The sequence below is a fragment of the Malurus melanocephalus genome, unplaced genomic scaffold, assembly GCF_030028575.1.
Source record: "Malurus melanocephalus ecotype Western Australia unplaced genomic scaffold, MMel_1.1 scaffold_14, whole genome shotgun sequence".
Lineage (NCBI taxonomy): Eukaryota > Metazoa > Chordata > Aves > Passeriformes > Maluridae > Malurus > Malurus melanocephalus.
In genome coordinates this window covers 330,964-357,448 of record NW_026623246.1, presented here as the reverse complement: position 1 = coordinate 357,448, position 26,485 = coordinate 330,964, and the positions used below count along the sequence as shown (strand labels likewise).

Below are 26,485 nucleotides of genomic sequence, written 5' to 3'. Positions count from 1 at the left end.
TTTTCACTTTTAGAGGGCGTGGAGAAGTGACAGAAATACTACAGATATATTTTAATCCTTACTATCTCATGCGTTTTGCTGAGCTCATGATGAACTAATATGAACCYAGAAGCATCTGATTGGAAGTGCAGAGATTTTCGTATTTTCCACAAAAATGGGGCGCATTTGCATCTTATGGCAGCCAAAAATAACTAATGGCTTTTTAGGATGTTTACCATAAACAATCTGTATTTTCATGACCATGCTTTCTATCCTTGGGAGAGAAGGAGGAGAAGCAGCATAATCTGCTTGAGGCTGAGAGTGGCTCCACTGATACTGATGAAACAAGCAGCCAGAAAAAACAGGCTGACATCAAAATAAGACAATCTGCTGCATCTATTTCATACTGTTCCAAATGAGATTTTCCATTATGAAACAAACCTACTGCCTTGTGTGCACAGCAAGCAAATTAAAGCAATAATACCATTTTGAATAGTTAATAAAATGAAGATCAGCTGTTGATGCCCTGGAGATGTTTTCAGGGTAAACAAATACATGTAACCTTATTCTTGTGTTGGTCCACCACTGTTTCCTGCAGCATTTCTTAGTGTTGGTAATAATAAACCCAGATGCATTTATGTTATGGGGACATTACATGCTAAAATGCAGCTTAATCACTCTAYGCTGCGGACATACCCATGTCTTGTGTTTCACACTACTGTGGGACAGTGATTTTATTTCACARTATGCATTTGCAGGTTTAAACATAGAGACAGGGATTCTCATTTCTATAATCAGGAGTGTTTGGTGGGGTTTCGTGGGATTTGGAGKTTTTTTCCTAACAAGTGCTGTGATGTATTTCTCAAAATCTGAGGGGACTGAAAAACGTTTTTTTCTTAACTTATAAACAGATGCTTGAGATCATGACTTCTTCAATGTATATTTGCCTTGATGTCAGTAGGATTTACTGCAGTATAATTAATCTCTCTATTCTTGGACACCAAATTTCTGTTCAAAACTTCCTTCTAGCCTTATCCTCTACAGTCAGAAATACCACAGATCCCTTGATCTCTTGTGTCATCTCCAGCTTCCACCAGCTGGACTGAATAACACAGCACTTGCTCAGCTRTATTCTCCTTAGCTCCCATTTAAATGGTTTGTGTTTTATGTTAAGGTGTCTGGTTTTCGTTGGATTCAGTGAGCAAAACTGTAAGTCCAGTATTTTCTGTTTTAAGTCCTCAGTTTCATTCCATGTGGTAAGAAGGCATTATGTTGCACCTACACCTCTAGATCCACATCTGAAGCTGCACAAAGGACTTTAAAATATTAACAAATATTCCAGTGTGCGTAATACGAAAATTAGATTTATTAATATTTTGCATCTGCTAGTTAATTAATCCCATCAAATAACAGGAAAATATTTTCAACCCTGTTTTCAGTTGTGTGGCAAAGGACTCTGGAGTGGAAGGGTTAAACCTTTGCTGTTCCTCCTCCTTAAAATGTATTATTTCTTGTGCACTATGGGTAAATGAAGTTCAGAATACTGAGTCTCTGTTCTTCCTTCTCCCCAAACACTTGGTGTGCATCTTCGACTTGACCTTGTTGTCTTTAAATGACTGGCTCCTTTGCAGAGGAGGATGTTTCCCCAGTCCCTGAAATTTCAACCATGTGTTCATGTAAAGTGATGGCAGAATATGGAGAAAAGTATCTTGGGGAACTCTTTATAGCTTTATAAAACACAATACTTTAAGCACCCTGCTGTTCCTGGTTGGTGCTTTCTGTCTGYATTTTAAGCCATAATAGATTTCTAAATGCATTTAGAAGTCTGGTACTTGTTTTTTTCTGGGAGACGTTCTGTCAGTGGTGACATTTGTATTGATTTTTGTAGAATCAGAATTTCCAGATGTTCCTTCCTCAGCAAAATCAAGATAATGTTTTCTGTGCTCAAGTTATGAGGATATACTTGTGTGTAAGCAGTATTGGTGCCTGCTTAAACTTGACTGCAGTATTTTTGCTGCATTTCATAGAGGTGAAATGATGCTTGTTTTTTGTTCATAGTGTTTATAAGGAGAGAGCGACAGCTACTGTCAGGCAGAAAATGTAAGCAGATTATTGTACATATACTTGTCTAGTTCACTGTGCATTGTTTGAGAATAAGATTTAAAAAAATCTTGGATCTAAGCTTCCCATGTGGTAGCARTGATAATCCACCCAAAGAAAAGCTTGTTTTATAGTTTAAAAATAAAACATGTTTCTTTTTGTTGTGAATTTGATTAATTTCTGATTGCCACTACGTTTTTTGTGTGACACATTTTGTCACATTTCTGTGTGACAGAAAATAATTATTGAACAGAAATGTTTGCAGTCTCTCACTTGACTTGACCCTGGGTTGTGAGTTTGTGACCTTGGAGAGATGGTCTGCATTTGGTCTGTATGCAGCTGCAGGGCCTGGAACTTCTTGCACTTCTCCTTGACTTTTAGTGGGTTTTCCATAAGAAATTGGATGTGCTCAAGAAATCACATTCCTTGCCCCCAGATTTTGAGTTCAGTATAATCATATCCAGAACACATGGTTCTAGACCAGATTCAATGGTAATATGGTAGTTTGTTTGCAAAGGTGAAAACCACCAAAGTTCAAGGTTAAGCTATTTCTGTCATTTAAAAATTSCTTGACTATTTGATTTTGACTTCCTTTTTAATCTCAGCTGGAAAGCTTAAATTATTCTTAAAAATGAAATGCACTAAGGAATACAAATTCTAACTAACAGCTCTCAAAAAATTTCATATTTTATGTGTTGCCATAGAAATGGCAGCTACCAAACTCAGCTTTTTACCATGTACGATGTCTACATAATAGGTGTGGATATAATTTCAGAGTATTAGACAGACTTCAGGATTGGAAAGGAAAAGAAGCTCTTCCTCTGTTGCTTCACAGTGTAGCTCACTGAGGTACGTTCTCACTGTTGCGATTCCTCTGGATCATATGAGATAGTTGTCCTTATTTCTTGATGTCTGTTTTCAAAATGGATATTGTGGCTTGCACATATGAAAGTGAATTAATGGATTTTTTTGATCCTCTTCCCATCCAAGCTGCATTTGTAGCAAAGCAGATGAGGTGTGGCATGATGGTGGAGCTCAAGGGGACATTGAAGGAACCAGGTTGGCGCCAAAGTGTAGTTATCTTCGTGCAAATAATCTACTAATATGTAGTCAAAGAAATAAAACTGGGAACAAATYATCTGCCCTCTGGGAGCAGGTTTGAATAATGCAATATCATGTAGATGGCCCTGTAGCTCCACCTACAGAAGCTATGCAGGAGAAGGTGGGAAGAGGTGGGTGTCAAAACTTCAGAAGTGGAGAGAAGACCTTTGTGCTTGTGCAGCTGCCTGAGTTGAAGAGGACMTGGAGATTGGTGGGAATCCAGTCAGGAGTGAGAAGTGCCTGGAGGGGGCTGGAAGAGGCTGAGGAGTACCTGGGAACGCCTTCCTCTGCAGTCTTGTCAGGTCAAATGCCAGCGTGCCTCTGCTTCCACTTCCAGTTTTAAAAATAAAAACAGAATGTGGGTGTGATGTGAGGCTGAAGGAAGGAAAAGGCATACAGTGTTTTGTGTATGTGTTTTTATTTGTTACTTTTTCTAATAATTTTGTTAGTAACTAACTGAATATGATTAATAATTGGTAAAGCAAATTCTAAAGGCAGTATCTTTCACGTGTGCCTGTAACTAAGGATGGTGGTCCAGCAGGCGTAACTAAGCTTTTTGTCTTGAAATACAATTATTAACTAGCAATTATGTATGGAAGTAATTTTCTTTATTAAGTCCCTTCTGTTCTGGCATTTTGGGAAGGAAATATTGAGGGGACCAATGCCATGCAAGCAGTTCTGTGTATGACATGCCCTGCCTTCTGCTCAGATCTAATTAAGATTATTAAATAATGAAAACTGGTGTGCTCTTTTTTTAAACATTTGACAGGTGATTTAAGGGGGAAAATGAGAAGAAATGGCAAAACCCACATAGCTTCTCAGACATAAACAATAATCYGAACTCTAGATTTCCTTGCCAAAATCTTCAAGGTATGATGGTAAAAGCATTTCCCTTTTAGTTCATGAAATAATTGTGGTGCTGCTAGAACAGGAGCAGGATTTAGCCCTGGAAGGGTTGTGTAACAAATTYTGTAAGAGTGGAAGAATAATGAGGGTATGGGCTCTCAGAGCAGGGACATTTATTTTTTGATGTTGCCTAGCAACCCTGAAAACAAAATTGTAATATTAACTTAAATACTATGAATTTTTAAACCCGTGTGTATTGGGAGGAAGGCAAGGAAGAGAGTAAGCTCTACCAATATTCAGGAAGGAATTTTTAACTTCCATTTCAGCTTTTAGCTTTTTAGAAAATGAGCAAAAGTAAAGCCAAAAATCTCATCCCTCTCTAGTAAAACTTCCCCTCCTTATGCAGATTAGAGGTGATTTTCAGTTGGAAAAAGAAATCTGATAAGCAGCTTTCAACTGGTAGAATGAAAAGCTACAATTTATGTGTGTCATAACATGCTTTAGGAAGTTATTTTCACAAATTTGCCCTTGATTAACTCTTCATAACAACACTTGCAGTGTCTAAATCAATTACTTCTAGAAGCACTTTTAGTATGTTTTGAATATCCTTTGCTGTCCTACACTGTCTGATAGCAACCTGCCTCATTCCTTTTGACACGTATATCTSTGTTTAACCGTGATTCTCTGCCCAAGCAGGGCAATCCTATGAGACATCATAGACAGCACAAAAGAGATCTATGCWGAAAGAAAAGCACTTCTCATTAAGGAATATTTATTTAAAACATCTATGCTATTCAGCAGTATGGTTAAAAGTACCTTTCTTATCTTTCCAAAGCTCTTTTGTCCAGGGAAGATAATCTTGTGAATAAAAATAAATTCATATAATGGGATTATGTTTAATTTGCTCTCTGACTAATTAAATCCTCTTATTTGTCAAACCTATTGGATGGAAATAATTCATGTTGTAAATAAAATGTTTTGGTTCCTCGCTTGAGTGGGATTGGATGATCCTATTGCCAATTAAAAGAAAGAAAATGAAAAGAAAACAGTATTTGATCAGTGGAAGAATTTTCTATCAAAAGCTTACATGTAAAAGTAATTTATGGAAATAAACCACCATAGCTACCATATATCTAAACACAAGCAATATTTAGGCTTTATTACTGTCATTAGGGGAAGCTGCTGGCTGCAGCACACYCCTCTGACAGTCATTTACCAGAACTGTTTGCCATTTGCTTGAGCGGGAGCAGCGTGGGTTTGTCAGCACGCAGAGTCACACCTGGAGCCCAGAAGGACATACAACTCCCTGGATTTCACTACAGATCAATTTTAAGTAATGAAGTCTAGCTTTAAAATATGAAAGCAATGTGTTACTCAGAGGCATCATGTGTCTAGACTATGGTAGTAGATCCATTCGTGCTGTTGCTTCCAGCAAACCGTCACATTGAATAGTTAATGTCTTTGAAGACAACAGGGTGTCTCTTTTCTGGGCAAACCAGCCATAAGTGCAGTGACCTGATTGTGCAGGGGATATTCTAGAATAGCTGTTCTTCAGTGGCTTCTCTGCAATAGCTGCCCAACTAGACACTCTCCTTGCTGAAAGTGCCATTTTCCAGTCTGATTCAGAAGTGAACCAAATTAAATTACAAAAAGGTGTTGTTCCATGCTGAGTGTGACTTGAAATAGAGATTTAATGTGCAAACTTTTTGCTGTTAAATTTACTCATAACCCCCTCTTGCCCACTGGCAAGAMCTAAAAGCTGCCTGAGATAAATAAGCGTGTTCATCAGTATCAAAGTTACTGCAAAGTATTAAGATGCTTCTCCCTAGCAGAATTTTTTTCTCCTGCTCTACTAAACTCTTGAACTTCTCTGATATTTTTGCAGACAGATGGGAGRTCAGCTTTCTTTATCTGACTGTTTTTTGATTTGTGTATCTTTAAGGTACTCTGATTTTTATGTTCTTTGCTGTGTTTTCTTACCTTGCTTTTGAGTTCCGTATATGAAAGAGTGATGGGTAGATTCTTCGTAAGCTTTTTAAGAAGAAATTAACAATAAATTTGTTAAATTACACCACACCATTTATTCCAARAAGTCAGTAGCAGGCAGTACAATTTTGGTGAGAAAAGTGTTAAACTTCTAGATTCTCCCCCTACCGTTAGTTTGAGCCAGGAGACAGCTCCCCTGACTTGAATCTTGGATCAGCATGTTGGCTCCRCTGAGCAGCAAGAGAGGGAAAAGAGGAAGAGAAATGTAAAAATGATCTATAAGCAAGAATGTGTCTATATATAGAAGTTTTCCGTGAAGCACCAGACAGTCTTTGGGAATTAATGGTGAATTGGCCCAAATCATGGAGTGCTTACAAACTACACTGAGCTTGCTGTTTCTCCTCCAAAGAGGCATTGACAAGTTTTCCTTGGAGCTACACAGTCTTGAACAAAAATGACCACTTCCATTACATCCAGCTCTTTTTACTGGTTTGAGCTTTTATTTTTTTCAATAATCCTGTATTACTTGTGGCTATTTTGTTTAAATCAAATGCAAATATTAATAAGCAGTGAAGCTCATTCAAATATTAATAAGCAGTGAAGCTCATTGATTTTGCTGACTTGGTTGGGGGAAGAAGTAGATGTTACCGGATATTCAGAGAATAACAAATTAAATTGTTAGAACCCAGCCATACAGAGAGGTAAGATCTCTTTTCCCTTCTAAATYTTCCTGCTTAGTTCTGCAGTTGTAATCCTGACAACACAGGAAGAATGAATGCTGCTTGCCCTCCTTCCATTTGCAGGCTACTGCACAGGATCAGATAGAAAAAAGGACCAAGTTCTTTATTCACTGCCCCAGTCTCCTCCTTTGCTTACAGCAGCAAGTACGTGAGGACACAGACRGTAATTAGCTCCATGTTTAGAACAGGAAAACATCTTGTTTTCCACTCCAAGGAGGCAGGATAGGGAGTTCATTCTCAAGGCTGCACAGCAATGAACTTTTGGTCACTTAAGGCAGCATGAATTGGGAGGAGCACGGCCAGTCACTGCCGTGTAGTTGGGTTTTGCTCAAGAGAAGGTCCAGCATTCGTCATTACAGCAAAGCATTGCATGTAAGGAGCTACAAGAACACTGCTTGTTTAATGATATTTGAAAAAACAAACAGGAAATTAGAACCTGTGACGGCTGAAATATGAGAGACCTGGAAATGCTCTGATGTATTTGCAGAATACTGGAGGTATGTCASTTCCCCCCAGTAATACTAGGTTGGCTTTCAGCTATTTGATCTGAAAAGAAGCAATACAGGACTTTGTGTTTCAGCTGTTTCCACTCAAATTTGTTGCTGCTGTTGTGAAGGATGGAGTTCTTCCCATTCTTCTTCCCACAATGTAGGAGGATGCTCTGCTTCATTAGTGGACTTTTGATAAGAGATGGTGAAAGTTTAAGAGGCAAATTTGGTACCAAAGTGTTGGATGATGAAGGTATTAAAAAAGGACTGACAATGAGAGTGTATGCTCATGGTTCACAGGAATCCACACTTGGTGTCATCCTGACAAAGGAACTTGGAGCAGTGCTGTTTGAAAAGTATTTCTTTTCTGTCATAATACACTAATTTKTAGGGTATGGACAACAAAAGCTGCATCACTCTTGTTTAAAGATGACCAATATTGGATACATCTTTCACGCATTTGAAGTTCTCAACTATCCATAAGAGAGAGAGGGAATTACATTTTTTCCTTCATTAATCCAGACCAGCACATTGCCTGGAGGATGTGCAGTGGTTAGCAAGAACGGGTGAACTCAGTGAGCCCTGATTGAGGWTTGTGCAGTAGAGACTCGTGTGCTTCCATTACAAATCAGGGATTCCCGTCGCTGCTAAAACATGAGCAATCCGAGCTGCTGCTCGTTTGGCAGGACGGCGGCAGAGCTCTGCTCGCAGCGATAACCTGCAGCCTCTCTGAGCTTCTTGATCGCTGCATTGTGGAGATTTTTGAGCAAAAGGCTTTTCAGGAGGCGGCAGGAGCGCTGCGTTCCTTGGCTTGGCGGCATCGTGTGGGWAAGGCACGCTGGACACAAGTTCCCCCTAGTGAGGGATTCTGTAATAGCTTCTGCTCCAGAAGAGCTGGAGAAATAAGCATGAAAGGTAATGAACTTCGCTAAATCACATCTGCGTTCTGCTCATGTGCGAATTTAAAGGGCTTAGAGATGGTAAGAAAAGTATGGGAAATACGATGTATTCATCACCCACGTCCTTACATTTTTTTTTAATCAGCAGTTTTTACCTCTGCTAAAATTTTATTTCACATATGTGTGAAATAAAATGTGTGTTGTATATTTGAATAGTTGGTGCATAGTTCTCATCATCCATATCTTGCAGAAAAAGAAAAATTGCAAGGTTACAGAATTTTTACCAAATGGCATTTTAGAGAAAAGCTAAATGCAATTTGTAACCATAAGGGCTATTTTTCACCCTCAGGGCTGTTAGTATCACCTTCCCCAAAAGTTCAYGGATGGAGAATCTGAAGAGTTAGTGGCCATATTAGGGGAGAAAAAGAATTCTGCTTTTCCTGGTTTTTACAGAAATTTCATACGTAACTGCAGACAATTCCATTCTATTTTTCCTGACAATGTTTCCCCAAGAGAGGTAGAGGAGTGACTACATCAAGGTGTTCTGCTGCGACAATTATGGATGTCATTTATGCAATTCMATGTACACAGATTTTGGTCCTTCTAGTACTTTAAATCAAAATTACTTGTCTTGTGTGACTTTCTTTATGAAATAACAGATTATTGCTACCCTGTACAGACTGGAAATGATACTTGGAAAACAGATAATTACATCAGTAATTCTTTTTCCATGTTGCCCACAAAATCAGGTTTTTTGTAAATATAGTTGACGTCTAGCAGTAGTAGTCACCTCTCAAACARGTATTTTTCTAAACCTTTCACTGTATTCAGGTGGGTTTATTATTAACCTAAGATGGTGGTCTTACATAGTAAAAASCAGTAGTAGGGAGAAAACAGATACTCAAGCCATTCTCATGTGTAGAGGGTTTGCAAAGATAGATAATCTGAGGAACACAGAAGAAATCATCGGGATCTTGGATGTTTTATAAAAACGACAAACACAGCCACAGCATCTGTTCTTTGTGTTCTGTACTCACTGCTGAGTGTTCAGATGACTGTCATCCAAAATGYTGTTACTTAGTCCTGAGTGACGTCTGATGAAAAGCACCATTTTGGGAATTACAAGTAGGAGGATTATTTAAAGGAAGAAAAATCACAAGTACATGATGCAGCTTGCCTTTCAAATGAGCATTTGAAGCTGAGTAAGGGAAATACAGCTTTGTTCCCCTTTCTGCACAGAAATAACAGAGCTGACTACAGAAATGCAGAGGTGTTCATCCCTTCTCTGTACACACATCAGCATCCTGCTAATGGCTACCAAAATATGGGAAGAACCTCCTTAAGGAGCCTATGCCCTCTATTATGGCACCTGCTGGAGAAGCCAAGCCAGGTCTGCAGCTTTGGGGAACACTGCCTGGCACCACGGGGTGGTCTCTCAGTGATTGCTCTTCTGGACAGTTATCATTACAGAAACTAAGGTGATTTTTTTTCTCCTACAGCCCCAGAATCTGGAGTCTTAATGAATTACAAAAAGGCATCCAGTTGGTTCAATTGTAATGGTTTTCATAACTCTTGGAATAAAATTAATCTTCAGGAAGTAGAACAACTCTCAACTAGTGCAGATGGTCGATCTGGACTATTTAGGCGTTACAAGAACTTAAATACACTGCTTAAAATTGTTGGTCTTACTTATTTTGAAATTATCATTTCATCATTGTGAAAAAATCTATTTTGTTTCCTTTGAGAAACATRTTTTAAAAAAACTCATCATCTGTTACCAGACAGTATTCCTGGGGGTATGATACAGATTCTGAATGATTAATGAAGTTAATTGAAGTGATGGTGCAATGTAATTCTAGTCATTGGCAGTAACATTCATAAAATGCATTCTGTATAGGGAAACTATTTTGAGGAAACATTTTCCTCTGTCTTCTAGAACTGACAGCCAGGGCTGGTGGAAAGRTGGTGTGTAGAACTCACAGGTGCTCAGAGAGATGTGATGTCTCTTGAACTACATTTTTGAAGTGGGCTATCTATATCTCATCAGCTTCAGGAATATCCTTCTTCAAAAATAGGGGAATCTARTATGACAGTATTTTCTTTTTACAGGTTTTGAAGATTCATTAGTTTTATTTAAACTTAACGGTTTGGGGTTTGTGGTTTTTTTACTTCTGAGAAAGCCAAGGGGATGACTGCTTGTGGGAGCCCTCAAATGCCGGTGACCAAAAGGCACAACTTAGCACGTCAGCCCATACAGTCCCTGCTCCCTGCAGGGATAGTTTTTGTTACTGCTTGATTTTCCTTTGCTTGCAGAAGTAACATCTGTAACATCTTCCTACACCTTTTGCATTTACAGGGACATGGCTGAAGAGTAGTTTGGGCATTGTGCAACAAGAAGGAAATCAGTTGACTTGGACTTATATTGCACCTCARCTGGGCTACTGGGTTGCAGCTATGTCACCTACTATCCCAGGTAGGATGGAACTGSATTTTACTGAGATTTGCAACATTGGGTAATTATTTATTCATATATAATGTTTCTATTTTTCAGAATGACCACAGCTTGATCAATAATGGATTATTAGAAAACAGAAATCTGAAAGTAAAGGGCTAAAATCTTTTGGGGATTATGTGRGGCAATCCTGGTGCTCAAAATACCTGTGTCATTTCAAAGGGGAACTTTTTTAAGTGTTTCTGCTTTGATGTATTTATGTCACAATTGCCTAGCAGAGCCATTGCTAGAAAATTAGGGAAGTCATARCATCAATGTGTTGGTGTTCCAGCAGGTAGGAAAAACAGGTGCTGTGAAGTTTCTGTACAGAAACTTGGGAGATATGGATTCACCTAAAACCAGCTTTATTCTGGGTTAAACATTTACTATTGGATGGATGCATGGATCGATAGATTGATTGATTGATTGATTGGCACCTTTTCCCTTTTGAACCGAAGATGCCCATTTTGCCCTGAGTTATGCTTTGCGTCATCTTGACTGATAAATTTACAGTTTAGCTTAGCTCAGAAGTGGCAGGAAGTGTATTACAGTGGCATTAGTACAGAGCTGGTTGACATCTGCAAACTTCTTGAGATAACTGTAGAAAATGGCTTTGAACTAGGCATTAATTACATGTGCTTCTCTGTCTGTGAAGAGTATTAATGCTGCAGCTTTTGCTTCCTTTTTTTCTGTGGCTGCCTCAGATTCCTTGGTATTAGTTTATCAGCCACCAATAATCTGAGATACCTCTGTTTATAAAAAAGATAATCAATCAATCAATTAATCAGTCAATCGATCAAAAAGAAACAACCTAGAATTCCTTAAGATTTTCTTTATTAGATTTTCCAGCTGAAAATAGAAAACATGCTTGCCTTGGCTGTGCAAGCTCAATAAACTACCTATAATACACAAAACAAACTCTTACACGAGGACAAGTTTTAAAATCTGCTCATACATATCATGAAATTGTTTCATAATACGCAAGCTTTTTATTTGAGTGTCTATTAAATACTAAATATTAAACACTGKGATATTCAGCTGATTCATTGCTGAACAGACTTTAGAGGCAGGTGCAGATCTAAATATCTATATATTTAATAGAAGCTATCATATTAAATTCAATGGAATTCTATAAAATAATTCTACCTGAAGAAAAAGTAACTGCTCTGAGCCAAACATTTCCCAGTACAGCTCTGTCCCRGAATGCAAAGAAGTTACACTCATCATGAATTTGTGCTTGTAACTAAGGTTACAATGCCTGTAACTCTTAACTGGAGAAAGCTTATTTGTGCCTGTGGTTTAACTTGTATGGCAGAGTTTCTACTTGTATTTTACTTTTCTTTCCCTCTGTAACTAGATCTGAGTTTCTAAAACTTCATTCAGTGGGAGTAATATTTTCATGAAAAATTCAAGTGATTTATCTGTTCTTCATTTTGCTTAATGTCCTTAAGCAACAGTAACAATCACTTACGTAAAGCTAGTGGTGGGACAGAATGTATAAATATTTAGATTTCCCAAATGCAATATATTTTATRTTACTTTTAATGAGTTAATGTATTTTTGCATATTTTATCTCCTAATTGAATCTTTTCAATTTCTTATCTCAAAAATGGACAAAAATGAGCTTTGTATCCCAGGCTCTACAGACCACTCAAGATCCCCAGATGATATTTTGCAAACCTTATGACTTGGAACCTCCAAATTGGCTGAGTTTGCTGTTCTTCACAGTACATGCATCATACTGTAACACAGTACATGTTAGTCTGCCAGCTGGTGCTCTACCTTCTTGCCTGCAGATGAAAATTGGGATCTTTATTTCAAAATTATCATAAGGATTTTACACACCAACAGGGTCACACATGCATAATTGTGAACAGATGTTGTCTACATGTCTGCATCCCTTTGTGTGTTAGAACATGTACTCAGCTTTATTAAACCTGGAGTTACAACACTTTCACCAGTGGCCTGTGTTTTAAGGCTACTGAAGATCTGCTTGACTTGGCTTTTTCTAGATTTCAGAGCACCAGCACATCTTCCAGTGRATGCTGTACTGCACTGTCAGTACTGTTTAGTGTGAAGAGCCACAGATGTTAAAGAGCACTTGCTGCCCACAATGCTGCTCRGTGCATTACAGTGCTGGGAGATGCTCAGATGGATTTTCTGCGGTGGTGAGGGCTTTGGCACAGGGTGTCAGCATTAGGACCTGGAAGGCAGCATTCACTGATGCATGCTCCCATTGAAACTAACTGCTTTTCCACAGAGTGAGCTAATTGGACTTCCAGTCATGAAAAGCAGCACATGCTTTCTCCACAACTTGCCCCCTTCTCCAGAGATGATCTGCTGAGTAGGCACCAGGGCTATGAGCAGCAGTGTTGCTTAGCACCATGGTAATAAGGGAAGGTGTTACTCTCTGTGTTTGACTGTTGTTCCTGTTTGCAGGGTATTRCAGGTCTAAATTATCTTTTCTGACCTTCCAGGTCCCGTTGTAACACACGACATTACCAGCTATCACACAATGTTTCTTTTGGCAATTTTAGGAGGGATGGCTCTCATACTTCTAGTCTTGCTGTGTCTGCTTTTGTATTATTGCAGGTAAGATTCAACATCCTGGTTACTTAGTTCACGTTGAAAATAAAAGCTTTGTTGTGCTTACGAAATTAAAAACATTTGTATTGAACCATTTTTACTTTGGGGAAGAAAAAAGCAAGCAGGYACTTGAAAAAGAAAGAAACAGTGAGATCTAATTTCCTGTGTTCCTGGTTCCATGCAGCATATAAATCCCTGCCCCTGGTAGGGTGGTAGTTGAATGAATCACACACGTCTGTACCTGTGTTCTCTATGTTGTAACTTCCTATCAAACATGGGCCTAGGTTCAAGATCTCTGTCATTGTACCTGTTAGGCATTTGCAAATGATCTTTCTGTTAGCCTTGCATTATAATGAATGTTAAACTTCTATCAGTAAGTGCCTGCTAATGAGCGATTTTATATTTGCCTTCTCCAGACATTTACTCCAATTTGTAATTGGTACTTGAGATATTTCCCAATTGACATTAGTTATTCTTAATTTTATCTTCGCTGCTGGGATAAGCTTTTAATTTTTAGRTGATGTAATAAAAGCTCAATTCCCCTAATACTAATCACTGCCTAAAAATCTTCTGTTAAGACACACTTGCTTCTCTTGTTTCTGTGCACAACAGTCATAATTGTATAACTTCTTTTGTTACTGGYTTTTATAGAAGAAAATGTCTAAGACCACGTCAACATCATAAGAAACTGCAACTTTCGACAGCACTGGACACTTCTAAGAAGGATCAAGCAACGTCAATGTCCCATATAAATTTAATATTTTCACGTCGTGAGTCAGAATTTCCAGGTGGATTGTCTGTTGCCAGCAATGGACACGCTGAAAACTCAGGGGCAAAGGAATTAATCAGTGCTGTCCACATGGAGATGGTATCACCTACTGGAGAAGCAGATATGCATACACCTATGCTCAAACACTCCTTCAGTACTTCCCAGGAGTTCAGCTCCCGAGAGGAACTGCTCTCTGACAAGGAGAAAGACAAGAGCAGAATTTCCTTGGATGACCTRACTCCCAGTGGGTCTCTAAGAAAAGACTACCACAAATCAGCAGATAGYTTTCCTCTAAAGGCAAGAAAATCGACAGAAACAGCTGAAGGCTATGAGTCCCCTATTAAAGATGAGTATAGGAGAAGTTACAATGCTATGCTGTCTCAGCCTTTATTTGAAAAGCAAGAGAGAGAAATTCAAGTATCTATGAACCATATTGCTACTGGAAGTAAATATAATATTCAGGAACAAATATACCCCACACCTTCAGCCCCTGAAAAAGAGCTGCTGGACTGCAGACCTACTGATTGTATGATGTCTCGTTCAGTTGATCACCTTGAAAGACCTACATCTTTCCCTCGACCAGGTCAGTTAATCTGCTGCAATTCTGTTGACCAAGTCAATGACAGTGTTTACAGAAAGGTTTTGCCTGCACTGGTCATCCCAGGTCATTACATGAAGTTGCCCGGAGAGCACCCTTTTGTTAGCCAGCCCCTGGTTGTCCCAGCTGACCAGCAGATTGATCTAGAAAGACTTCAGGCTGAGCTTCCYAACCCTCACGCACGGCTTTTCCCGCACCCCACCCAGCAGCTGCAGCCCCAGCAGTTGGCATCCCAAGCAATATCTCAGCAGCATTTGCAAGATGCAGGTGCAGCTGAGTGGAGTCAGCAAAATGCTTCCATGTCTGAGTCTATTTCCATTCCTGCCTCTCTTAATGATGCGTCCCTGGCTCAAATGAATAGCGAAGTGCAGCTTCTTACAGAAAAGGCTTTGATGGAATTGGGAGGTGGAAAGCCATTGCCTCATCCTCGAGCATGGTTYGTTTCTCTAGATGGACGTTCAAATGCTCACGTTAGACATTCATACATTGATCTCCAAAGAGCTGGTAGGAATGGGAGTAACGATGCCAGTTTGGACTCTGGTGTTGACATGAATGAACCGAAATCTGCCCGAAAGGGAAGAGGAGATCATCTGTCTGCACCTCAGAGTCACCCCCCGGTGCAGGAGCACCAGCAGAGGGAGCGGAAGGCTTCCGATAGCACGGCTTACACGCAGCTGGTGTACTTGGATGACATGGACCAAAGTGGCAGCGAGTGTGGAACAGCAGTTTGCAGCCCCGAGGACAATGCTCTCCGATGCCTCCTAGAAGGCACCAGTAAGAGAAGTGGTGTGCAGCTGCCCAGCCTGCAGGAGGAAACCAGAACTGTGGATACCAAACCAGAGCCATTAACTAGTCCTGAACAYGGAACATCCGGTCAAGATGATGATGATGATGAGGAGGAGGATGAAGAAGATGACCAAGGTGAAGATAAAAAGAGTCCTTGGCAGAAACGAGAGGAAAGACCACTAATGACTTTCAATCTAAAGTGAGCTATTGTGAAAATCCACCCTTCAGTGGAATATAAAATTGCCAAATATCCTTTCTGTGGAAGTGCTTGATATTTTTTTTCCTTTTTTCTTCTTTTTTTTTCTTTTTTTTGTTGTTGTGGAGAGAAAAGAGAAAAACAAACTGTGGTGAGCAACATTTGAAAGAATTTAAATGCATTACTGTGTAAATGTTAGAAAAGAATTTAAATCATTCCTCTGATTTAACAGCTGMCTCCAGTGAGATAGCTGAACAAAGAGTGTGATTGTTATTCCATATACTTGATATTGGTCATCCAGGATGTTGAAAATACTGACAAATTGTTTTGGTTGGTTTATGACCTCAATCTCCTTATGAATAGGAGCTGGTAAAGCTTTTGTTTTGTAGGCCAATTTTATGTTGATAATGCTACTGAAAGTATCTTAAAAACAAGAGTTTGACACATGGTGTCCAAAATTGTGCATTATCTCAATGAAAGGCTATGCATTGCTGCTTTTAGTAATATTTTGCTTATACTATGCTTTTCTTAATTTTACAAGTTGGTTGTAAACATTTTATGTCCTTTATTATAAAACTACTCAGCAATTTATTTTAATGTACAACTGCAGGAAACTTGAGTAGCATCCCTTAGCATTGAAGCCTTTTTATGAAACCAAACTGAACTTTGTGTCGACTAAGATTCCTCCAATTCTGGTCCCATTTTCTCAAAGTGCCTTTTTTACAGTAACAATGAACAGTCCCTTCTTTTGCTAAGTCCTTTTAATTGACCCCATTTGAGATTTTATAAACTTCTGAACTTCTACCTTTTATTTTAAGCTGCATGCCAAGAGTCCCATTTTGTGCTGAGCATTTCTCATTTCAATACAGTGTATTCTGTAGCTATCATGTATATTGTGGATTCTGTTTAGCCAGGATAGACTTAGAAGACATTTTAAAGGGCCCAGAGTAGCCAAGAAGATAGTTTCATTGACTGTATATATTGTTAGTTTCCTCTGGAATCACATGAGCTARTCATGCTCATATAAAATGGACTATGGACCGAGCAAGTGGACTGAATGTGTCTAGAAAAATTTGAGGGGAAAAAAAATGTACTATCCAAAAGTGCCAGAATTACTCTTCTGTGCTTTTTTTCCATACAGAGCTGCTTGGTTATCCAAAAATTATAATTGAAAATAAACTGCAAAAAGTATCTTYGTGGATTTTTTCCTCTGTTAGTGGTTATTACATTATTTTATGTTATTTAAAAAGAAAAAATACTTTGATTTCACTTTTCCTKTTCATATTTATGCTTGTGTGATTTATTTTCTTTTGCAGCTCTCATGAACTTAAGTCAATACTGAAATTTAGACCCYTTTTCAGAAAAGCATCCTCTGTATTTTGATAAATACATAATTATTTGCTTAAGTATCACTGAAGACATTGGAAATGAAATCCTGGTATCACCAAAACTCCCTGTGGAGTCACTCTTCCTGTGGGCCAGTTTTCTTCCTGGGATTCCTGTGGGTACTCAGACTTACTGCACTCTTCTCACTTTTTCATGAATTGGGTTCAAAGAAGAGGAAGTATGTGACTTCCACTCTTGTGGAACCCTTCATATACATTCCATTTATCAAGTTTCATTCTGTTATTTTTATGCAGATTAGCAGCAGTCATGCTTACTAAAATTAGTAATTAAGTAATCTCCAAAGTGATTWAAGTGCTATGTAGTTCCTATTTAATTTTTAATAAGCCCCAACTCACATTCATTGCTTTATTTTCAGTAGATCTCAAGGTTTTCATAGGAAGTGAATCTTGTAATTTCCATCTCACTGTATGTCTTACCTGGGAATCTGATCTCTACCCAGGAATTGAATCCCAATTCCCTAGTTCCCAGGTCAATGCTCCTTTCCATCCACAAAGCTACATCACCTTTTGCTTTGATTCATGTTTGAAAGTGGTATATGTTGTAAAAGAAATCTAAAATATTGTGGAGTGCATTGAATATTGAAATCACCATATTAGCAGTAAATTATGTTTTGCTCATTGTGTGTGCGTGCCAGGTCTTTTCCTATCCTGTTTAGGAATTTTGTACTGACCACCTGTGAACTGGTTTTGGGCTCTGGGTTTCTTATTGTTTGTGCAAGGTCACTGAACAGAAAAATACTTTAAAGGAATGGTATTTATCAGATGTCAGTAAGTGCTGGTAATACAGTGTCACATCAGTCAGAATGCTGCATAAGTAAACATTCTGAATAAAACTTCTGCATACTAGAATTATTGTGCTATTTAATTTCAAATTTTCTGTTGTCTTAGATGTCATTTTTAATTACATTCTTTTTTCACATTCCWTTGCAAAGTTTCCATCGTTGCTATCTTGTAAAGTGAGATTGTTGCTATTAAATTGCAGTGGTTTGTTTCTTTAATTGTGTTGGTTTTATGTTCAAAACATTTCATTTGATGGTTTGATGATTTGTGGTCCTAATACAGCAAATATATTTGAACAAAAGCAGTGTGTGTATGTTGAAAATCAAAAATGGCATTTTTTAATTGGTGTGATARCTTAATTTTGCAGAATATATAGTTTATGAAATGTGTTTCTCTGTATCCAACACACCTGGCCCATCTGCTAAATGAAACAGGAATAGAGTTAACACAGATCAGGTAACAGGTTGAGACTGGAATATGCCATGCCTAATCTGAAAGTCCTGTGACAATTTCTATGTTTTAATTTTCAGAAACATACTGAGGAAGGTACGTCAGTAAAATACTATACATTTTCTTGCTTATATATTGCAGTTGCACAGTGAAGCAAGTTCCAATAAAGCATATAAAACACAGAGAACAAAGTATAACTTGAATAGGTCTTGGCATCAGCAGCTCCAAGTCCATGTAGAAGATAAACTAGAAAAACAATTGTTTTCTTGTTTTCTGATGGCAAATACTAGTAGGAAAAAAATGTAAAWGTTTGTAATGACAAAGCTTACAAAACTAACAAAAATATGTTGATCTTTAAAAATTACTAAAAATAAATTTTCTAAATTCAGGTCTATTTATATCACAGACTTTCTGAAATGTTAGCACTCTTGGGAGTTAATACACTCATTAAGAGTTCATTCACTTCATGATTGTCCCCCAGCTTCCACTTTGTTCCTGCTCAAATGCTTGCTTCTCAAAGCTTATTAATCTGTAAAGTACCTTACTTATTGTGATAAAGACTTTTTATTATTTGATTAAGTGCTTTGTCAGGGTACCATCATGTGAAACCCTCTGCAGATACAGGGACAAAAACTGGGTACTGCCTCACTCAGTGTTTGCAATCTAATATGCTACACAAATCATACAAAATTGTGGTACTGATCTGAGATGAACAGATTACAAAGGAAGGCCCACCATTTGGAAATTSCTCATGCTTTTCTTTGTTACAGGGAGGACTGAGTAGCTTTAGTAGAGTGAATTGAGCACTCTTGAAATACCTKGGCAATATTTTCATTTTCTGCCCTTCATTCTATCTATGAATACTCTAGGGGACCAATCTTACTTCACTGTTCTAAACCAATATGGTTGAAATTGTTAAGAAATAAATGTCCTATGTAGGGTTTAGCCTATAGAATAGTACAAGCATAAATGAACAAGTGCTGGATTAGATATTTACCCTTAGTCTAGGAAATTCTGCAGTGAACCAAAAACGCCTATATTTTTTTTTCTTAACCAACAAGAATTCATCAATTCTTAAAAATTATTATAACACAATAATCAACTATCAATAGTGTGTAACTTGGGGCATGGTAGCATTCATGCAGTACATACTTGGCCTTTGTCAAAGCAGAAGAGTGTTTACTTTCCTAAAATGCGTGACAGATAAGGTTTTTCTGAATAAGTGCTTCCGTTTGGGTCTCTTTAGTATTTGAAATTCAAGTTGTGGTGTCTGCCACCTGGTGGTGAACTGTCTCTCCAGACGTCCCGTGAARCACAATTCATCATTTCAATGTAAGCCCAGTTAACAGCTTCAGTAACACCAGTAGGCAGCTGGCACAGGATCKTCAGTTGTTTCCTGGCCATGCTGTCAGTCCAAGTGCAGAGTTCTCTGTCAGCTCAGAGATCTTGCCCAGCCTCTTTGCTGGGAGAGTATTCATCTTATGACATCTCCATTCAAATCAAAATGCATCGTCACTGATAGCTCTGTATTCTGCATCGTGAATASCACCTTGGGTTTAGATTAAAATAAAGTAAAAACCATTTTAGCTAATAATTTTTTCCAAAGTTGAGAAAAATAGGAGCAACTCAGTTGTTCTTTTCATGTTCCTCTGCTTACAGACAGATAAACTGGCAGGTTCAACACTAACCTTACTCATAATGCTAACCTTACTGTTATTTTGTGTCTGTCTGTGTGTATACCTATGATTTATAATATATATATTATGCTATATCATATGCCATGATAGATACAGACTCATACTATATTTTCATCAACTCTGATGTTTTCATTTCCATGCTGTAAAGCAATTGGAATTAGAGCTTTGGGTAAACAAATAGGCAGCTGTCAGAATAGAGGAGCATTTTTTATTATAATCACTCATGTAATTCCAACTATTAAATCAAGATCAGGTACTGTCTTTTATTTGTCAGTAGTAACAGAAGGGTATCTAGTTCTTTTCAGCTGTAATCCTCTGGTATCCACAGGTTATTCCTTTGCAAACTGTGGCATGGTCTATTACCATTTAACAAAAGTATTTCTTTCTTATTTATGTGCTTTTCTTCTAGAAATGAGCAGTTCCAGTTAGTGTGCTTGGTTTTTAAATAGCTATTCTGCCTTAGAAATTTACAGCCACATCAAGGAAAATGTGATGGCAACAGGGATGTACAAATGAAATACTTGTTTACAGGTTATTTTTGTAATTATGTAGAGAAGGACTTCGTGGTCACATGACTAGAAATACTCCTCAATAAACCCAACTGAAGAATGCTCCTGCCAGTTTTATACTTGAAAGATAGGAAATGGTGCTTGAAATAATGCTGTGAGATGAGAATCTCACTTTCAAAGGAACGGCTGGTCTGCTGCAAGAGATGTTGGGCATCAAAGCTTAAAGAGCTTGTTYAAAGGGAGTCCTGTTACAAGCACTGTTTTTTCAAGGGTTTTCATGATTTAGTGGGAGGAAGTTTAAAAAACCTGGAGATGAGAGAGGCTATGGGCCTTGGCTCCTCTCCCTCTCTTCAAGGAATGTCTCTTCTATAAACCCAGCTCCCTGATCCCGCCTCCAGTTTTGTGCCATCCTATGMGGCCACACATCAATGGGACATACAATGTGACAATTAGATTTTTCAGTAAAGCTACTTTTTGGTGTTGGTTAGGGCAAGCTTCCTTTGTATCTATGTCATTTGCTCAAACTTGTATTTAATACTCTGCAATCCTGTATTAAATAACCCAATAAAAATGAAAAAAGCAAGACATGATAGCCAGGTTCCCCAAGGAGAAATGTTTTTCTCTTGAGAGCTGGTTTGATCTTTCATTCTTTGAAACCCTTGAAAGTATACCTACATAAATGTGTGTGTATAGGTTCATGCACACGTGCATGGATACCCGTTCACATGTATGTCARTAAATGCATTTAATAGAAAAGCTGGCTTAAATACTGGTTTCAGCATTTCAACATCAAGCAATGGTGAAGTGAAGGTCGTTCATCCAGACTGACTGGAAGAACTGGCATGAGAGCCCATAAAGGTTTGTATTAATTAACYTAATTGTCCTTGTGGTCTGACATTGCAGGTCAAAACCATGCTTGATGCTAAGTTTCTGCTGTACCTCCAACTTCCACAAGATTTATTCACACTTGCCTTCTAGCCTAGACCCAATGTATAAATTCTGTGATTAAAAGTTGTTTAATATCTGTATTTTAAATAAGTTACTCTGCAGTTGTTGCATTCTTGACAGAGGCTTTTCTTTTGCACAAAATTTTAAAATTCTGAATGGTAAAATCTTACCTTAAAACCTTAAAAAAAAATCTGCATAAAAATTGAAGAGTGGTGTTCCTCTATCTTCATAGGGAAGACACTATATCTGTGAGACACTTCTTAATTCAATGTCATTCTCCATGTCATAGGTGTGGAACCATCCTGAACTAAGTTGTTAATCTGTTTCTAATCACCCAGAAGGCACATCTGTCCCAGGAAGAGTTCTTTTTTGTTGGGGCAAAGAACTGTCTGAAACAGGCAAAAAAAAAAAAAAAATTAATTTTCGAAAAATTACTGAAATGGTCAAGGGATGAAGAGTAATTCATGTATCTCTTGCTCCCTTCATCCTGAATGAGGGAAATAAAGCATCTTGACTGTACATGCAGCCTCCCTGCAAAGAGAAGGAAACAGCAGGCACACTGATAGGGGAAGTGTAAAAGGCTAGTGGGAGAACTGATTGTAGAGCTGACAGGAGTAAATTGGATTGATTTGGAGATTRGATGGACAGAAGTAGTTGCTGAGTATTGGTCAGAGCTCCCGCAGCACCTTTGTCAACACCATCTTTGCCAAAAAATCAGTCACCACTAATTCTCCTTCACATACACAGTTTGAGAAGGGTTTTAGAATAAAAATAGACATAAAAATGCAAAATATGTATGTATTTGTAATAATTATTTAATTGTCAGTTCTGATCATTAAATATCTTTTTACCTTTTGGGGATAGAGACCCCAGGAACTGAGGAAGTGAGCAGTGCAGGAAGCGGTCTGAACCTGTGTTAAATGTAAGTCTTGTATCCTACTTCCAACAATCATCAAAAACAGATGCTTCAGAAAACTGAAATCTCTACTAGCAATAATAACAGGATGAATGTCTATCCTTATCACTTATACCTTTAAGCACAAAGCTTTATATTTATCATACACATTTTTAATGCTCTGATATTTTTTCACTATGCATGTAAATGTCTAACCCTCTTCAGTGCTGTATAGCCCACAGTCCTTGCCAATGCAAGCACCACCATGGAGAGGTAGATGGTTCTGTGCAAAGGTAAGATGTAAAATAGAAGAGGTAAGGTATGAACTGCATTTTAAAAYGGAATAAAAAACAAAGCTGAATGACAGTGCAGGAGAAAGAGTGGGATATTTTGAGAGTGCTTGCCCCCAGTTTGACCAGTGCAGCCAATACAGGCCACCAGCATGTGGGCTGTGGGGGCAGGCGAGGCTGCAGCTCCCCAAGCATGGTATGCAAGGGGGCCTAAAAAGAGATAAAGTGGATGAGACTAACCATAAAAATCAGAGGTGTGATCTCAGATGGACACAGATGTGCAACATACGGAATCTCAAGCTCATTTTCTTCCCTAACAATTTCTGCCTATGCTGTTAACTGCAACAACTACACATAGGTGTTTTGGTGCTTTTTTTTCTGTGTATTTTCAATCTTTTACCCTTTCCTCTCATTCACAATTGAGGAAGACAGTACTTAAGTTTTCACCATAGAGAGCAGTCAATTAAAAAAAAAAAAAACAGTGTGAGGTAGTACTAGTAGATGCTTGTGTGAATCAAAGCCTAAATATATTTGCTCAATAACTTTTGTCCATATTAATTGGAAAAATTGGGAAAACACTGAAATACTATCTAATTTTCAAATTGGCTCTGTTTTGCTTCCAATTTACAAGATTAAAAATGTTTACAGCAAATTGTTTCTTATTATTACTTGGAATCCAAATCCATTTTAAATTATAAATGCCATTAATATTTCAATGTGGTATGAAAAGGTAGGAGCAGTCCCRTGACTGCAAAAAAGTTTCAGGTACTTTTGTTCTGCAGTGTTTAATACTCAAAACACATAGACTAATCAGATGATGCCAATTGTCTGAATGCTGGATTATATATCACCAGCTCACGGGGATGTAATTGATATGTGTTGCTAGGTAGGTAAACAAGTCTGGATTATGCCTGGCTGCTTGAGTGAAACAGTATCTGTGCTTGGCTGTCTTTATTCAGTCGCAGAGAAGCGAGGAAAAGGATGGTCCAACCCCGCCCACTACTGCACAGTCACCTGCTGGTTGATCCAACAGGTGAGATCCAACAAATCCCTGTACAGTCCTGGGAGTTTGGGCTCCCCTGTCCTCAGTATTTCTTATTGCCAAGCTTAGATGGCTCCTCCCTCAGTARCCTGGGGTTCTTTAGAACTCATGTTGGCCACCAAGACACCCAAAGTCAGCTAGGAAAAACTTAAAAACAGCAATGGCAAAGGCCATTTGTGGATCTGGACCCATACTCCTGTACATTTGAGGTGGCTGAAAGCATCTCTGAATTGTAGGCACAGGTYAATTYRGWGTAGCCGTGACTGACCCATGGCTGCCTCTGTTATGGAAAGCAAGGGAGAGACAGAACCTGGAAGRAGAAGTAGAATGGGGCACGATCCAGAAAGCTGGGATTTATGGTGGTGTGGTGGGTCCCCTAGCCACTGCTCTGTTCTTTGGTGGCTGACCATAGTGGGAGCAGCAGGGCAGAGCTACATCTGAAGTAATGTATTTGCCTTTCTCTCTTCCTTCCTTCCTTCCAATTTGTTGCCATAAGCAACTGGGTATTTTGTCTACATCTAGCAGCAAACCCAGAGCCACTACTAGAGCTCTGAGRAGAACTATGRAAAAAACCAACTGATGAATAATTCATGACATGCTGGAATAATTTTAATTGATTTCATGATACGCCATTTAGTATTAAGYGAAGTGTATCTCCKCCAAAGGAAATCTGTTTTCCTTTGTTAATAGTTTTTTAGCTTTTGTGCAAAGTGACTGTGCTTTCTTCTTTTCAATCCTCATAAAATAAAAGGCTTTTGCTTTTATCTTTCCTGTACATACGGGAAGAGGTCTTTTTTATCAGTTAAAACCAGTAAGTTCACACCTTCACAAACACAGGCTCTTTACCTSGTTTAAGTTTAAAATTAAACATTCCTGATGGCTTTTGATGGTCTGCTTAGACTGGTGTGAGYCTGTGGGTTGTGTCTGTAGGACTAGTATGCAGCATTTTGGGGAGGTCCTGGACATACCCACATGGAACAACATAGATTTTGGATGTACAGATGGCCGCAGGGAGCCTGTTCAGGCACAGCAGATGCCATTCTTGCTGCTTGTCCTAATGTCACATAATCCAATAACTCTTTGTGGTTGAGCATGTGAGGTCCTGAAAGTCATACTGAGATACTTTTTTTTACCTTGCTGCTCTATTTTCAGAAGACAACTATATATGTGATAGCCAGCATCTATCAAGTAGTGTAACTGCTGAGCAGTGTTTGCAGAGTGAATTTAAATGCTGTGGGAAGACATCTTGTAATTTAGGAAATTGAATTGTAATTYCAGTAATTTCTGATGCAAAGCTGCATCCTGCATCTGCAGGACAGGTGCATAACTCTCACTTCTGCTGAAATTCACTACTTGTAGTATAACCAAAAGTTGCATGAATCGCAAAGCACAATCCAGTGTTTTCATTTGACCTTGTAACAGTTGAACCTGGATAATAATCTCAGGATAYCAACAGCTTAAAGATATTCTTTGTGCRTGCTACRAAGTACAGCATAGCAGCCATTCTGCAGCTATACTCCCCCTTCCAGGGAGAATGCCTATCAGGGTAACTCTGGGAGATTCATATTGTCTCTTTAATTGGCAATATGAAATACAAGAAGAGTCAGAATTCAGGCTTCCTGTACTCCATTTGTCTCAATGAAGTGAGGAAAATTGTGGTAAAGGACTGAAGACAGTGAAATCTACAGCTCCTCCAACACTGTGATTCAAAATAGCTCTTTAGTCATTGACATATGTTCTTCACTCTCCCTTWTACATTATTATGAGAGGAAAAAATCATTCATACTTACTGGATTGACTTCTCTCCAAGCTATGAGACAACTGTTTGCAATTGCTTTTTGTTATTGAAAGCTATTGAGTATTGTGCCTTTGTTTTGAGATTTCCTTTCTCTCTTATGCAGTACAACTGRAAGAAGGTTTACTCCTGAAGGTCATGTCAAACTGTAATGACATGACAGAAACATTTTCCTTCTGAATTACAGCAATGGCTTGACATTACATGTGGTCAAGTATGACCTCCCAAATTAGAGACTCCATTTTATGCATTTGAATCACAAGTTCCTGTGGCAACTCACAAGTTGTAAAGGACCAAGTGCAGCGGGATACAGAGTGGCCCCAGTCTGGTTATTGGTACGCAGATTCTGAATTTGACAACTGAAAGGACATAAGTTTTCTTCTGCTTGGCCAGGGAGATCTTTTACTTGACATGTCACCTGCAATACATGATAGAGCAAAACATGACACTACCTTATATCAAAAAATGGGAAAAAGTAATCCAAATCACCACCTTAAATCAAAAAGGCTGGAAGCAATAGCAATAGCRTAGATAAGGAGAAATTACAACTGATGCACCCTATTCTTACATTTTAATGTGGTGCTTGGCAGCACTGCCAAACCAAGTACTCAGAAATTCTRAATCTCATCCAGAAAGCTTGATATGACCCTGGAAATCACAACAGTTCAAATACTTAACACAAGTTGCTCTTTATTTGTTTTCCTGGGTACAAATMATTACATTTAACTCCAGGTTTTCTAGCATGTAGCTTGTAGAAATACAAAAGGTGGCCTCAGCAGACTCAGCAGCAAATTTAGTTCATAGAGCTTCATTTTGAGTCTTGGAGTTTGATCTGGGAGTCAGCCAGGAAAAACTTAAACACAGCAATGGTAAAGGCCATTTGTGCATCCTATGTACATTTGAGGTGGCTGAAAGCATCTCTGAATTGTAGGCACAGGTCAATTTGGWGTAGCCGTGACTGACCCATGGCTGCCTCTGTTATGGAAAGCAAGGGAGAAACAGAACCTGGAAGGAGAAGTAGAATGGGGCACGATCCAGAAAGCTGGGATTTATGGTGGTGTGGTGGGTCCCCTAGCCACTGCTCTGTTCTTTGGTGGCTGACCATAGT

At 38.5% G+C, this 26,485-nt stretch overlaps 1 protein-coding gene across 3 annotated transcripts in view; it reads left to right on the top strand.

Annotated features, from left to right (window-relative positions):
- FAM171A1 (family with sequence similarity 171 member A1) overlaps window positions 1-19,337 on the top strand; it is an 87,100-nt gene extending 67,763 nt beyond the window's left edge. For 2 of the 3 annotated variants that reach the window (XM_057383245.1, XM_057383261.1), the window contains 3 exons: window positions 10,496-10,612; window positions 13,108-13,222; window positions 13,868-19,336. In XM_057383245.1, coding sequence (XP_057239228.1) covers window positions 10,496-10,612; window positions 13,108-13,222; window positions 13,868-15,572 — 1,937 coding nt within the window. In that variant the 3' untranslated portion in view covers window positions 15,573-19,336. Of the gene's footprint in view, window positions 1-10,495; window positions 10,613-13,107; window positions 13,223-13,867 lie in introns of all 3 variants that reach the window. The other variant, XM_057383253.1, reaches the window with a different exon arrangement.
- The last annotated feature ends 7,148 nt before the right edge of the window (window positions 19,338-26,485 follow it).